The sequence below is a fragment of the Bos grunniens genome, chromosome 6 (genome assembly GCF_055505025.1).
Source record: "Bos grunniens cultivar Pamir isolate PY7600 chromosome 6, Bosgru_T2T1.0, whole genome shotgun sequence".
NCBI lineage: Eukaryota > Metazoa > Chordata > Mammalia > Artiodactyla > Bovidae > Bos > Bos grunniens.
The window spans coordinates 84,748,119-84,764,194 of record NC_141170.1 but is presented as its reverse complement, the minus strand read 5'-3'; the positions used below and the strand labels follow the sequence as shown (position 1 = coordinate 84,764,194).

General features: G+C 34.8%; 1 protein-coding gene across 33 annotated transcripts in view; it reads right to left on the bottom strand.

Annotated features, from left to right (window-relative positions):
• CCSER1 (coiled-coil serine rich protein 1) overlaps positions 1-16,076 on the bottom strand; it is a 1,487,998-nt gene that overhangs the window by 685,261 nt on the left and 786,661 nt on the right. Inside the window, exon 9 of one of the 33 annotated variants that reach the window (XM_086406519.1) lies at positions 11,759-15,681. The exons of the other annotated variants lie outside the window; for them this stretch is intronic. Within the exon in view, the coding sequence (XP_086262645.1) occupies positions 15,502-15,681 (180 nt within the window). The 3' untranslated portion in view covers positions 11,759-15,501. Of the gene's footprint in view, positions 1-11,758; positions 15,682-16,076 lie in introns of those variants that run through there. 33 annotated transcript variants of the gene reach the window in all.

Below are 16,076 nucleotides of genomic sequence, written 5' to 3'. Positions count from 1 at the left end.
TAGGTGCTTCTGGTTTTTGGTTATCTCAGGAAAAGTTTGACAAAGTTGTAGAAAAGGGCAAAGAGTAAAGGGGTTTATTTTATATTGAAATATTTCAAAAAATGGGTCAAAAATATAAGGACAGAGAAAATGTCAGTAAACCAATACAGCCCTGGCTCTCCTGGCATTTATTTATTATTCTAACTTCATCTCATACCAGTCTTCTCCTTGAAAACTGACTCATGATCATCTTCCTTCAGTTGCTTGAGTGAACTAAGATTTTTCACCCTTTTTTTTTTCACACTTAAATTTTTAAAATGCTATTTCCTCCATCTGGAAATGATCTTCATATTAGGTGCCTCTACTGCTTTAGATATGTCTTCTTTAAATTAGATCCCCATCTTCAGGTGATTCTCTTTTAATCTCTCTTTTTTTAAATTACATGTCCTCCATTTCAATTATTCCTTTTATTTGGCTGTTTGCCTGTATTTGTTCTGTCTTCTGCAGTAGCATATAAATTCCTTATAGCAAAGATCGAATCTATTTAGAGCCATATTGACACCACACTGTCTAATGTAGTTTTTGGCACATTCTAGGTGTTGGATCCATTTTTTTTTTTTAAATAAAGAAGTAGGCAAATGAGAGATGAGGCATGAGGTTTGAGAGGATTCAGCAGAGACCATCTGGTGAGCTGACATACTGCAGAAGCACTGGTTATAGGGAATTTAATATTAGAGACATGACAAGTCCAGTAAAATTTCTGGCATTTGTATGGTATATAAATTTAAGTAGGGACATATTGGAAATGATATATGAACTAAGGAGCTATCCTAGTAATTCTAAGCTGTACAGATTTCTTAAGAGAAAATCAAGGGGGAGAGGACAGGAAGCAAAAGATAAAAGTGAGGACATTCAAGAATAGGTACAAATGAAATATGTCTGAGGAACTGATACAGGTAAGAAATATTTTCATGAATAGATTAGAATTTTTCTTTTTCCCAAGAAAACCTTACATATTCTATCCTTACGCTTTCTTGAATTTTACATCATGGGTAAGAAATTAATAAAGTGATTCCTCCAATGATGGTGATTAAGGGGAAAACATCAATGTAGAAGCAACTTCTACAGGAAATTAGGCCCAGTGTATTTTTGATACTTCAAGTCCAAACATTCCCTCATTAACACACCCAGTCTATAAAACTCACTTTTTAATTATCCAGGGACCCTCCATATTCCCCTGGATCCATCTGCACAAGGGGACTTCTGCTAGAAGCATCTTTCTGGCTGCTTTTCCTACCTCTCACTCTCTTATCTCCATTCATAATCTGGTAAGTGGCATTGGGTAAACAAACTTGCTCTCCTTCTTGCTGGTGTGGTCTGTCTACAGGATGAAATCTCAGCTTGTCCAGACATAAGCTTACAGACTCTGGCCCTGTGAGAGAGGTCTGAATTTTTGTCAGCAACTTCAGTGGGGTACCTAAGAATGTATTGGATACTTACATGGCTGCATTCCAAGCCAGATTTGGATTGTATTATATTCTAATTCAATCTCTCTGAATGTTCTAGCTTGATATTAGTTCTGAATTTAGGAAGGCAAAGAAGGATGCTGTTTACTGCCCCTTATAAAGCTCTCTCTCACACATGCACACACACACACAGATTCAACTTGTAAAAATTGAATTTGAATATAGTTACTGGGAAGTTCTAGGACTTTTAATAGTGTTGACTAATACAACCTTAATTCAACCTTGAAAACTGTTCCTATTTAAAAAAATATCCATAAAACAGAAATGTGACTGCCTGTACATTGAGATTGACATCTTTGAAAGCATGACAAAAATTCTTGTAGCTTTTCCTTGCTTGATTTTTATTTAGAAGGTCAGAATAAAAGAATACCCTGCTGACTTTATCATTATGGTTTAAAAATTAGATTCCTGTTTTGAAGAAAATAACCACTTTTTCTTCAAAATTGTGAAGAATTGTGATTATTTTACTTTATGGTTGATATTGATTTATTTTTTGTAGATAAAATTCTTATAATAAACTGAGAAGTGACATAAAGTTTCTCAAGGCGGTCATTCATGAACAGCAATATGCTGATGACAGCATTCCAGAAGGATAAGCATAAGGGAGACAAGATCATTGAAGAAGTGCAGAGTCAGCAGAGCATTACAGGTTGACAATCAGCTGCAAAACAATGGATGTCATGAATCACACTTCACCAGAAGCATTGTACACACAGATCAAACTTTACTGGCAAACTCTAATTCCAAACACCATAAAATGCCTTATCCTACAAATTTCCTTCAACATATTCATAAACAAAAGTAAAAATAAAATACAATCCCATAAATGTATATGTGAACAGCAAAATCTACTAAGACAAAATCTACATCAAATCTAACAGCACAAGTTTGCTAAGAAGGGGTTGTATGTGACTACACCAACTACTTAGCTGCTTTGGATATCTGTTTATTTATCTTTCAACAGAAATAGTATACAGAAATGGTTCAGTTCAGTTCAGTAGCTCAGTTGTGTTCGACTCTTTGCGACCCCATGAATCGCAGCATGCCAGGCCTCCCTGTCCATCACCATCTCCCGGAGTTCACTCAGACTCACGTCCATCGAGTCAGTGATGCCATCCAGCCATCTCATCCTCTGTCGTCCCCTTCTCCTCCTGCCCCCAATCCTTCCCAGCATCAGAGTCTTTTCCAATGAGTCAACTCTTCGCATGAGGTGGCCAAAGTACTGGAGTTTCAGCTTTAGCATCATTCCTTCCAAAGAACACCCAGGGCTGATCTCCTTTAGGATGGACTGGTTGGATCTCCTTGCAGTCCAAGGGACTCTCAAGAGTCTTCTCCAACACCACAGTTCAAAAGCATCAGTTCTTTGGCGTTCAGCCTTCTTCACAGTCCAACTCTCACATCTATACATGACCACTGGAAAAGTCATAGCCTTGACTAGACGGACCTTTGTTGGCAAAGTAATGTCTCTGCTTTTCAATACGCTATCTAGGTTGGTCATAACTGTTCTTCCAAGGAGTAAGCATCTTTTAAGCTGGGCTTAATTGATTTGAATAAATATTTAATGGATAGCTATAATTTGTTAATTCATCCATCAGTAATTACAGCATATTTATGCAAACTATGAGTCCAAGACATATAAGAATTTTAATATTTATTATTTTGTATATTTTATATCTAAAAATAAAACTATTTCTACAGGATTTTTGGCTAAATGTTCACTATAAGGCATTTTAGAGCCCAGCTCCTTAGTAAGACACCACTTTGCTAGCTGTGCAGCTGGTGGAAGAGGTGAAGGTTCTATCAAGAGATATGTTTCCATACTCTAGGAGACAAATCACTCACACACACACACACACACACACACACAACACTCTTGCAATTTATGTTAAAGAGAGCTCTGTGAATGTTTTCCTCTAGATGTTTTACATCTAGTATTATATTTAGATCTTTAATCCATTTTGAGTTGATATTTGTGTATGGTATTAGGTGTTAGAGAATATTCTGATTTCATTCTTTTACATGTAGCTGGTCCAGTTTTCCCAGCACCATTTATTGAATAGATTGTCTTTTCTCCACTGTATATTCTTGCCTCATTTGTCACAGATTGACCATAAGTGCCTGAGTTTATTTCTGGGGTTTCTATCTTGTTTCGTTGATCTTTCTTTTTTTGTGTGCCAGTGCCATACTCTTGATTACTGTACTTTTGTTGTATGGTTTGAAGTCAGGGAGCCTGATCCTTCCAGCTCTACTCTTCATCCTCAAGATTCTCCTAGATATTCACAGTCTTTTGCATTTCTATATAAACTAACAAATGAAACAATTTTTTCCCCTAATTTTGTAAAAAATGCCACTGGTAATTTGATATGCAAACTGTCTTGGGAAGTATGGTCATTTTAACAATATTGATTATTCTATTCCAAGATTAGAGTATATCTTTTCATTTGTTTGTATCATCTATAATTTCTTTTGCTGTCTTATAGTTTTTGGAGTACAGGTTTTTGCATTATGTATATTTATTCCTAGGTACATTTTTAAATGCAATGGCAAATGAGAATGTTTCCTTAATTTTTCTGATATTTGTCACTGTATATAAACAATAGATTTCTGTACATTAATTTTGTATCCTGCAACTTTACTGAATTCATTAACGAGGTCTATATGTATAGTGTCTCCTATGTATAATAGTATCATGTCATAATCTGCAAAGAGTAACAGTTTTACTTCCTCCTTTCCAATTTGGATTCCTTTTATTTCTTCTCCTTATGATTTCTGTGCTAGGGCTTCCAAAATTATGTTCAATAAAGGTGGCAAGAATGGGTACTCTTGTCTTGTTCTGGATCTCAGGGGGAATGTTTCAGCTTTTCATCATTGAGTATGATGTAAGCTGTGGGTCTGTCATATAAGGCCTTTATTATGCTGAGGTAGGTTCCCTCTATGCCCACTTTCTGGAGAGTTTTTTTTTTTTTTTAATCATAAATAGGCATTGAATTTTATCAAAAGCTTTTCCTGGTTTTTAATATTCCATTTATTAATGTGGTAAATCATACTGATTGATTTGAGGATACTAAAAAAAATACTTGCATCCCTGGGTAAATTCCCCTTGATTAAGATGTATGATCCTTTTAATGTACTGTTTGATTTAGTACACAAAGGCTTAATTTCCAAAATAGATATGCAGCTGATATAGCTCCATATCAAAAAACCAAAACAACCAAATTTTAAAAAATGGCAGAAGACCTAAATAGACACTTCTCCAAATAAGATACAAGGTTGGCCAATAGGCACATAAAAAGATGCTCAACATTACTAATTATTAGAGAAATGCACATCAAAACTATACACATCAAAAAATGCACATCAAAAATAAGAAGCTACTTCACATCAGTCAAAATGGTCATCATCAAAAAGTATATAAATAATAAATGCTGGGTGTGGTGAAAAGGCAACCTTCCTACACTGTTGGTGAGGATGTAAATCGGCACAAACACTATTGAGAACAACATGGAGATGCCTCGAAAAACTAAAAATAGAGTTACCACACGATCCAGCAATCCCACTCTTAAGATATATACGCAGAGAAAGCTAATTTGAAAAGATACATGCAACCTAATGTTCATTGCAGCTCTGTTTACAGTCGTCAAGACATGGAGGCAACCAAAATGTCCACTGACCGATGAATGAATAAAGAAGATGTGGTATATAAATACTATGGAATACTACTAGGCCACAAAAAGAATGAAAAGTCATTTGGAGTAATACGGATGAACCTAGAGATTATCATACTAAGTGAAATAAGTCTGAAAGAGAGAGAAAAGTATTATAAAGTATTACTTACATATGAAATATAAAAAAAGATAAAAAAATAACTTATTTACAAAACAGAAATAGACTCACAGACATAGAAGACAAACGGGGTTACCAAAGGGGAAAGGTGAGGGGAAGGATAAATTGGAAATTGGGGATTAATTGATATACATTACTGACAAGAACCTATGGTACAGTACAAGGAACTATATTCAATATCTTATAATAACCTATAATGGAAAATAATAAATATACACGTGTATATATATATATGTATGTATGTATACCTATCTATATCTGAGTGTCTATACCCACACATATACATATGTCAATAAAAAAGTCAATCCACCAACCAACCAAACCAATCAAAAACAAACACATAAATACAGGAAACAGAATTGCGGTTACCAGACAGGAAAGGCTGGTAGAGGAGGGCAGAATGAGTAAGTCAAGTGTATGGTGATTGACGAAAACTAAACTTTTGGTGGTGAGCATGCTGTCATGTATACAAAAGTCAAAACATGTGAAATGTTTTGTAATGTTTATAACTTATGTAATGTTACAAACTGCTACTTTAATAAATAAAATTAGGAGAAAGTTTAAAAAGAGAGTGATAAGTAGAGAGCACTGAACGCAATGCTCTCGTTACAGAGAGAGAGGCAAAAAAAAAAAAAAACCCACAACACTGTTATCCTTGCTCTTTCACAGCTTATAGCTCATAGGGGACATAGGCTTCAACAAGGAAACACACCACTAGGTAAAAAATTACAAGTTTTGGTAAGTCATATAATGGGAAGCAATGAAGTATTAGGAGAGGGAATGACATAAAGATGCTCTTTATCTAACATGTGAAGATACAGCAGATGTTATTTGAGAAAATGATACTCTAGGTTAAACCTACAGGACAAGGACACATCCAGGCAGTAAGAAGGTGACTGTTTTTGAAAGAGATAGAAAAAATAATGAAAGAAGTATGTGTGTTTGTGTGTGTTTCATGGCGTTAGTTCAGTTCAGCGGCTCAGTTGTGTCTGACTATGACTCCCATGGACTGCAGCACGTCAGGCTTCCTTGTCCATCACCAACTCCCAGAACTTGCTCAATCTCATGTCCACTGAGTTGGTAATGCCATCAAACCATCTTGTCCTCTGTCGTCCCCTTCTCCTTCTGCTTTTAATCTTTCCCAGCATCAGGGTCTTTTCTAATGAGTCAGTTCTCATCAGGTAGCCAAAGTATTGGAGCTTCAGCATCAGTCCTTCCAATGAATATTCAGGATTGATTTCCTTTCAGATTGACTCGTTTGACCGTCTTGCAGTCCAAGGGATTTCTTCAACACCACAGTTCAAAAGCGTCAATTCTTTGGTGCTCAGCCTTTTTTATGGTACAATTCTCACATCCATACATGACTACTGGAAAAACCATAGCTTTGACTATACAGACCTTTGTTGGCAAAGTGATGTCTCTGCTTTTTAATATACTGTCTAGGTTTGTCATAGCTTTTCTTCCAAGGAGCAAGCATCTTTTAATTTCATGAATGCAGTCACCATCTGCAGTGATTTTGGAGCCCAAGAAAATAAAGTCTCTCACTATTTCCACGGTTTCCCCATCTATTTGCCATAAAGTGATGGGAATGGATACCGCGATCTTCATTTTTTGAATGTTGAATTTTAAGCCAGCTTTTTCACTCTCCTCTTTCACCTTCATCAAGAGGCTCTTTAGTTCCTCTTCACTTTCTGCCATAAGGGTGGTGTCATCTGCATATCTGAGGTTACTTATAGTTCTCCCAGCGATCTTGATTCCATGGAGTAGTATATGTACTTTTTTGAGAAACAAAAAATGTACAATGTGCCTAGAACTCAATGAGCAAGAGACATATTATCATCAGATGATTGCAGGTTCTACCAAGTATTGGCTTTTATGGTAAAACATTTCTGTGGTTTCCTACTGAATTTAAGCATGATTCAATTGTCTTTAGCCAACCTTAGTCTGGCTGCTATAGGAAGACAATAAAAGGAAATGGCAGGGAAGATGTGAGAAGAGAATCTGGAAATTATTAATAATATAGCAGTCTAGAAGAAATGCTTTTGGCAAGAGGAATAGAGTTCTATATATTTTCCAGACTCAAAGTAAGAGATAGATTTGAAAGCTAGCAAATTGTATAGGTAGGTTAAGGAAAGAGTAAAGCAAGATTGACTCCCAAGTTTCTGTTCTGAGCAAACTGGGAGGCTGGATGGCAGTCACATTTCTGATATGGGGAACACTGCAGAAGAAGTTGGTTCAGTTGCCAACAGGAGTGAATAGGAGACCAACAAGAAGGGTGAATTAAGGGTGAATCATAGTAAAAAGTGAGGCAACTGAGACGTCCAAGCACATACATGGTGATATAAGTTGTAAGAGAGGGATTCATGTTGCTGAATCCATAAATAATGCTAGGAACTGGGCTAAGAGTACAAAAAATGTTTACATGAATGCATTCAATTTTCAGATGGTAGCAGACACTCATCTTTTCTAATCAGTACTCATTGTTGCTCTCCTCACAAGGATATTGCCAGAGCTACCAGTTAGCACAGTATGATCATCTCATCACTGTTCACTGATTTGAAAGGTAATTTGCTGTTTTCTGGCAATTTTGGTACAAGAAGTAAGAAAAATGAGTTACTCTTTCCTGTGTTGTTTATATTCAAAGTAGTAAAGTTTGAGAGCTAGCAATAGTCAAGTTTATGGTGGGGCACAGAGGAGAAATAGCAAAAGTTGTTCTCTGGAGAAACAAATGACAGAAGACAAAACAAGAAAATAAAGAAACAGCAGATTTGAGTGTAGAGAATGGAAGCTACTATCATCTGAAATGTAATTACAATTACTCCTGGGGCCTTGCTTCATTTTCCACTTTGATTTCCCGAGTTACTCTGGCAGTGCTTTAGTAAATTCCAATTTTAGTTTAAGGTAGACCAAATTGTCTTTCTGACATGTATAATCAAGAGACAAGAGAAAGAGAAAGTCAAAACCAAAAGTCAAGGAAAGAGAAAACAGATCCCAAAGATATTAAGTATTTCCCAAAACTCAATAAATAATCGGAGAAGGCAATGGCACCCCACTCCAGTACTCTTGCCTGGAAAATCCCATGGGCAGAGGAGCCTGGTAGGCTGTAGTCCATGGGGTCGCTAAGAGTCGGATATGACTGAGCAACTTCACTTTCATTTTTCACTTTCATCCATTGGAGAAGGTAATGGCAACCTACTCCAGTGTTCTTGCCTGGAGAATCCCAGGGACGGGGGAGCCTGGTGGGCTGCCGTCTATGGGGTCGCACAGAGTCGGACACGACTGAAGTGACTTAGCAGCAGCAGCAATAAATAGTATTAAGATCAAAAGTAGCAGTATTCAAGACCAGTTTTGTTTACTGTTTTAAAAATGTATCATTAAATTTTTCATTTTAATATTAAGAAATCAAATGACATTTTAATTATAAATGATATATAATCATATTCTACATAAATGTATTACTTGCATTTTTGCTACTATGCATATTAATTGTATCTATTTTCAGCCATAGTGCCTACATATTATTTTGTACTTGCCTATTCCATTATATAACAAATATTCTAATATCAGATATTGTTAATTGCAAATATTTTAAAAACTAGACATTATAGATGCAATGTTTTCTAACGTTTCACCCAAAGCATAAAAAAGTATTTAAAATTAAAAGTGAAAATATTCTCCTCTCAACCTGGTCCCACTGACAAATTTAAACAATCTTAACTGTTATTTTTTTTTAATTTTTTTATTGAGGTTCCATCAATAATTTAAAATGTAATTTCCTCTATTTCTTGACTCATCATACTTAGACACATACTTAGACACAACTGACCCCTCGCTAAAAATTATGAGAAATTAACAGTTTCCTTATCCTATATTTTCTCTTTAACCTTTCAATTTTCATTGTCTATCAATTAATATTGCTTTAAATTTATTCTTCTAAAAATAACTAGTATTTTAAGTATATGTCTAAATCTCTATGAGCTTTCCTGGTGACCCAGTGGTGAAGAATCTTCCTGCCAATGCACGAGACACAGGTACAATCTCTAGGTTGGGAAGATCCCCTGGAGAGGGAAGTGAGAACTTATTCCAGTATTCCTGCCTGGAGAATTCCAAGGACAGCAGAGCCTGTCAGACTACAGTCCATGGGGTTGCAAAAGAGTCAGACACAACTTAGTGACTAAACAACAACAAAGATAAGTAGACCTCTATCTCTTGACATATCAGATTTAGATAGTAAGCAGTTCTAACCCATGAAAGGTATCAGGAAAGCATTAGTATGCTTACTGTTCCTTTGCCTTTCCTTATTCCATTTTCAAATGGTGGTGGTAAAGAATCTGCCTGCCAAGCAGGAGATGTGGGTTCAATCCCTGGGTCAGGAAGATCCCCTGGAGAAGAAAATGGCTACTTGTTCCAGTATTCTTGCCTGGGAAATTCCATGGACAGAGGAGCCCATTAGACTACAGTCCTTGAGGTCGCAAAAGAGTTGGACAAAAAGACTTTGTGACCAAACAACAATGACAACGATACAGTAAATCAAAATTATGAAAGATAATGTCACATTGAACCCTTTCTTTCTTTTCTATAGTGAATACATATATGTGTGTGTGTGTGTGTATGCAACTTCTTTGAACAATGCCCATCCCATCAAATCACCTATTAGGTATGTCTACTTAAATAGCTCACATGCATCATAATCTCATCCTATTCTAAATAAGACTTCTCATCTTTTAAAATTTTTCTCTTTGGATTCCAGAAGGAGGTAGTGTTACCAAAGAGTCTCCCAATAAATCCCCTAGGAGTCATCCTAGATGCTTAGATTTCCAAGTTCATCCATTAAAAGTCCAAGAAATTCTCTTCTTAAATAACCTTCAAATGTGTCTATTCTTCTCCATTGTAACTGCCAGCATTTACTCCATGCCCTCAAGACTTTTCCCTCTTGCAATAACCATTTAATACTACACTCTCCTCCAGTTTTGTTTCACTTAATATATGTTCCCTACTGCAGCCAAACTAATCTTTCTAAAATAAAATCAGTTTATGCTTCACTGGTTCTTGCACATCACACATTAGAATAAGTTTAAAACTTCTTTTAGCATTATTCATTTGGTTCTTCATAATCTGACCTCTGGATATTGTCCGGTCTACCCCTCTCCAGGACACTATAAACTCCAGAAAAAAAAAAAAAAAATTACTTTCTGTTCAAGAAATCTGGTAAGTTCACTAAGATGTTTTTGTTTTTTTATTATACTTCCCCCAAAGCCTAAAGTATGTTAACTTGATCTTTTTTCTTCACTTGGCCCAGGGTTTTTGTGATTTAAAATGTAAATGATTTTATGCATTTTACTTCTTTTTGTATCTATAAAGTAAAATTTAATGTATTTCCTATTTGATTCCTGAAATTACAGGTCAAATTTTTAAAATATTTTATTCTCTTTTGAGAATGCTAAGCAAAGCAAACCTTGCAGCTGCCATTTATTCTTAAAGGGATCTAGTTTAGGTCAGTTACATGTTACCAATCTCTTGTAAAACAATTTAATACAGAATGTCATAAGCCAAAATGACAATTTGTGGGCACTTGTAAATGTCACTGTTGTATATGACAAGATCTACTGGGTTTATTATGAAGTACCGTGCACTTTTTGGTTTGTGTTCTAATGCACAGGAAGGAATACAGCCAGAATATTTAGAGAGAGTAACAATTCATTAAAGAAATTTATAGACATTTTAATTTTAGCATTGCTTCATTTTCAACTCTCTTTCAAATACTTAAAACTGCACTATTGTATACTTGCTCCATTTTTAGTGAAAGTGAAAAAGTGTTAGTTTCTCACTCCTGTCCGAGACCTCATGGAGAGTAGCCCACAAGGCTCCTCTCTCTGGAGTGGGTTGTCATGCCCTTCTTAAGAGCATCTTCTTGACCCAGGGACCAAACTTAGGTCTCCTGCACTGCAGGCAGAGTCTTTATCGAGTCCCCAGGGAACAACTAAATCAACATAGGAACAAAGTATATATAGACAGATTATATACTTTTTCCAAATAAATATGCACAACTCTAGAGTTTTTAAATCTTTTATTAATCTAAATTCCTTAACTATTAATTTTAACCTAATTTCAAAGTTTTCAGCATAATTTTAACAGAACAAGCCAATTTCTGCCAAATCGGTCTGTTTGTTGGGGCTGCAATAACAAATATCATATAACTGGGTGGCTTATAAACAATAGCAACTTAGTAATATTTCTCACAGTTCTGGAGGTGGGGAACTCCAGTCTAACATCAAGGTACCAGTAGACATAGTGTCTGATGAGGCCCTGATAACTCACAGATGATACTTCCTCCCTATATCCTCATATGATGGAAGCAGCAAGAGATCTGTCTGGTGTCTCTTATATAAAGTCACTAATTCTATTTATGAGGGTTGTGTCTTCATGACCTTATCACTTCCCAAAGGGTCCACCTCCTAATACTAATACCAGGAGGGTTAGAATTTAACAATGTAAACTTGGGGAGGAAACAAACATTCAGACCATAGTGGAACCCGAAGTATCCAACACATTGAAAGTATTTAATAAATGAATACTGGATACAATTACCATTGGTACTTGTTTGAGAAATGGTACTGCTACTACTTAATAACAAAAGACAAAGAAAGATGCAAAAGTACAAGAAAACAAGAAGAACTAGATGGAAGAAATGGCAAAAACAAAAAGGAAAAGCAGGTTAAGAAGAAGAGAAAGAGGAAAAAAAAAGGAGACGTGGGGTGCAAAGGGGACACAGAGAAAAATAGAGCAAATGGACTTTGTAGGCAGAGTTTCTTAGGACAAAGCTAGTCGCTTTCTTAGTGGTGGTGAGGAGGGTTTGGGGAATCAGTAAAATTAACTGGAATTTAAAAAGTATTAGTTATCTTACAGAATTTGCTGTCTTGGCACTTCTAATATAAGGCCCATGCAATTGTATTGATATTTCCATGTAAACAATAATGTGCACAGAAACAAACATATCAATTTTTCTTTGTCTGGTATATTGCTTTAGTTTGAAAAAGATAAAAAGGTGGCTTAACTCACTAAAATAATGTGTGAGGATTATTTAAGTTATAAAAAGGGTAATATTTAGTAGCATTCAGTTGTATTTGCAAAAGAACAAAGTTTCAGATGAGATTTCATAAGTCTCACCATATGTTATTTATTCTAAGCTTTATATCTGTTAGTTACCAATGGATTTAAAAATTGCATATAAAGAGAATTTCACAAGGATTTATTAGCTAATTCTTGACATTTTCACACTTCATTTAAGTGTCTTTTCCAAGGAATATTTATAAGGTCATATTTCAGAATATTTTAATTTTAAATGGAGATTTTATTTTCACTGTTAAATAAACAGATTTTCAACTCTACAGTACTGTCTAGCTATCAAGTCTATACATGTAAAATCATAATAATAAAATGAAAAAGAAATGTGAATTTAAAAGAGGAAACAAACCCTGAATAGAAAGACTTCACATAAGCAACACATATTGAATACAGACACAAGTTCACCATACCTCCCACCAAAAAAATAATGTGTTCAGCAAGATGGCCAACTTGCATGAGTTGCCACTTACTACTTCTAAAATTGATGCTAAGAACACAACAGGGAAAAATACATTCCAGTATCTACAACAGCATCAGCAGAAACAGTATTTTCTGCTTTGTGTAAGAAGTGGGTGGTCACAGCTTAGGGCAGAAAAAACAAAACAAAACAATAGAAGTAACAATGGAAGAAAAGTTTAAAATTCTGTTTATTTTTCTTCACTTCACTTTCTCCCCCTTCCTTACCTCTGTATAATCATAATCTATCCTCATTTCTCAAAACACTGCTGTGGGTACCTATGTGGGCAAGAATTCCACTGGATGAGGTGAAAGTAAGTGGATATTAAGTCCTCTACCTCTCCCCATTCAACCCCCAGGGTCTGTGGAGTAGGGTCTCTATATTACACTCCTTAAGAATTGGGGGTGAAATCCTGACAGTTGTTTCTTGCCGGGTTGCTGCAAAATAAAGTGGTAACTTTGGTTAGTGGTACCTGAATGCCCCATACTCTATTCCACACCTCTACATACCTTGAACTAGCTTAGACTAAGGCCTGCCCTATGGTCTTTCTCCAAGATCAAAGAGTCAATATTCTGTAGGTAATATAAGCTCCCAGGCCAAATAAACTAGACTCCTGAGGTTGCCCATACCTCAAGGATAGTGAAGTATATCAAATAAATGCTTTTTGAAGTACAGTATTAATACAGAAAACTGAATAATTTTAAATAAATATACTAAAATACATGGAAGGAGGGAAAAAAAGGAGAGAAGACAAAGTTCCTGTATTTCACCAAAAGTAATACTCCAGGCATTAGTAATTCAGTAGTAACTGAAAAGAACACACATTGGGTGCATTAATACATATCTTTTTTAAGATGGAAAATATAGTCATTGAAACAGTTAAGAAATAGAAGTTACTCCATAAATGTTTCTTGAGAAAAATAAAATCAGCCTATATGTAATTTTATATAACTTTAAATCCCACAAAAAGAATTTTATGGAATTTCACTTAAAGAGTGCTTAAAATACAGGAAATGAAAAAATATGAAACAGGATGGCAGAATTAAATCCTAGTTATAATTTAAAACAAATGAAGGTATATTGAATTAATCAAATAAAACTGAATGAAAGCAAGACTGGACAATATGTTGTATGCAAAAGCAAAAGAGACACAGATTAAAATAAAAGGATTACAAACATATAACAAACATAGAGCTGATAAATATAAATGAAGAGAAAGTTGAACTAACTATTTTAATTTCTGAGGAGTAAGTAAAGTCTTCTTTATTGAGTGGTTTGCACCTTTATGTGACTTACAGATTCTTTGTACGTATAGTCCTGATTCTATCAAAGTTAAAAAATAAAGAAAAATAAAAACAAAAGAAATAATAAAAGAGGAGATGGCTAATAAGTCAAGCAAGATGAGAAATGTATAATTAAAATTCTGTTTCCAGTAAAAATATAAGGGTATAATCACACTCACTTAACCTAATTACAATGGAAACTACTCTGTGTATCAGTTCTTACCTCGGATTCCATTAAGACAATAATGAAATATCTTTTTAGACGGTTTTATTTAAACTTTAAGACAGTTCATTTGATAGGATAAAAAAAGTGATTTTTCATTTGTTTCCTAAGTGATACACATTCACAAAGGAGGTTACTGGAAACAAATGAAGAAGATAAAGAAGATAGTTTGCAATTAAAAGAATACCATTTGGGAGCAGTGTGGTACAGATTTTGGTGACACTAAATCTCTAGATGGCATTTAAGTACTTCAAGGATCTGTCAAAATGATACATGCTGAACTGTGAGACTTTAGAGCAATATTTGAAATTATTGATAGGCAAAAAAAGAGTGAATGTGCTGTTTAAATTAAACTTTATTTGCCAGCTGGGAGAAAAATAGTATTTTGATATATAGCACATATCAAAGTAGCCTCTTTCCTCAGAAATATGTTTAATCTTCAAAAGATTTTGTGTTAAATATGTCTGATTAAAACCACAATCTTTATCAAAAGCAATTTATTCTGTCATTAAATAACATTTACTTTCAGACCAGTATTTTTAAAGCTTTGTAAATAATTTTGAAAAATTAAGCATGTATATGTATTACTAATACTATATAAGTAGTATTTTAAAGTATTAATTTGATTTAAAAATAAATGTGTGTGTGTGCATGCTCAGTCATGATAATTCTTTGGGACCCCATGGACTCTATCCCACCTGGCTCCTCTGTCCATTAAATTTTCCAGGCAAGAGTAAATGCAAAATAAAATAGGTTCAGTCTTTGAGTTTACTTGCTATTGGAATTAGATATATGTTTGATAAGTCATTTAATATATTTTTACGTAAAATAGGCCTAAATCTGAGGATACTATGTTCATTCTGTATTTTTAATTGCCTGTGTAAGATTGCCCAATTCACTTGTTTTTACTTATTTTAGTTTGATTCTTCATTTGCATTTTCACTTTTTTCATTTTACTCTCAAAATAAATTACATTTTTTTACTACGTTTTAACATTTACTGGGAAATATCTGATTTATATGAATGTTAGTGGTTCACAGATGCCAATACATGTGTGCTAGTTGCTCAGTCGTGTCCAACTCCTTGTGATCCCATGGACTGTAAGCCCACCAGGCTCCTCTGTCCATGGATTTCTTCAGGCAAGAATACTGAAGTGGGTAGCCTGTCCCTTCTCCAGGAGATCTTCCTGACCAGGGATCGAACCTGGGTCTCTTGTATTGCAGGCAGATTATTTACCGTCTGAGGCTGGTAGAAGAGAGAAATCCCTTGTACAGAAGAGTTCCAAGTAATTGATAAAGATTCACAGATGCCAAGAACACCCCCAAATTTCCAAATAATGATTGATAATATAAAAAGCATGTATAATAGCTTATTATTTAAAGAAACTTTATTGTCTTGTTATATATGTGCTTGTAATAATATTTATATTAAGTTGTTTCAGGCACAGATTGTACTACAGTAATTCTTGCAATGTTTTTCTGAGATGATCACATATGTAATGCTAGGCATTAAGAGTTCACATAAACCTACGTCAAACCAAAACAAAATGAATCACAACATTAGTTTGTGATGCTGTATGTCAATTAGGTCTTAATTTTTAAAAATATTATTATTGCTCTGGATAGCCAAAAATAAACTCT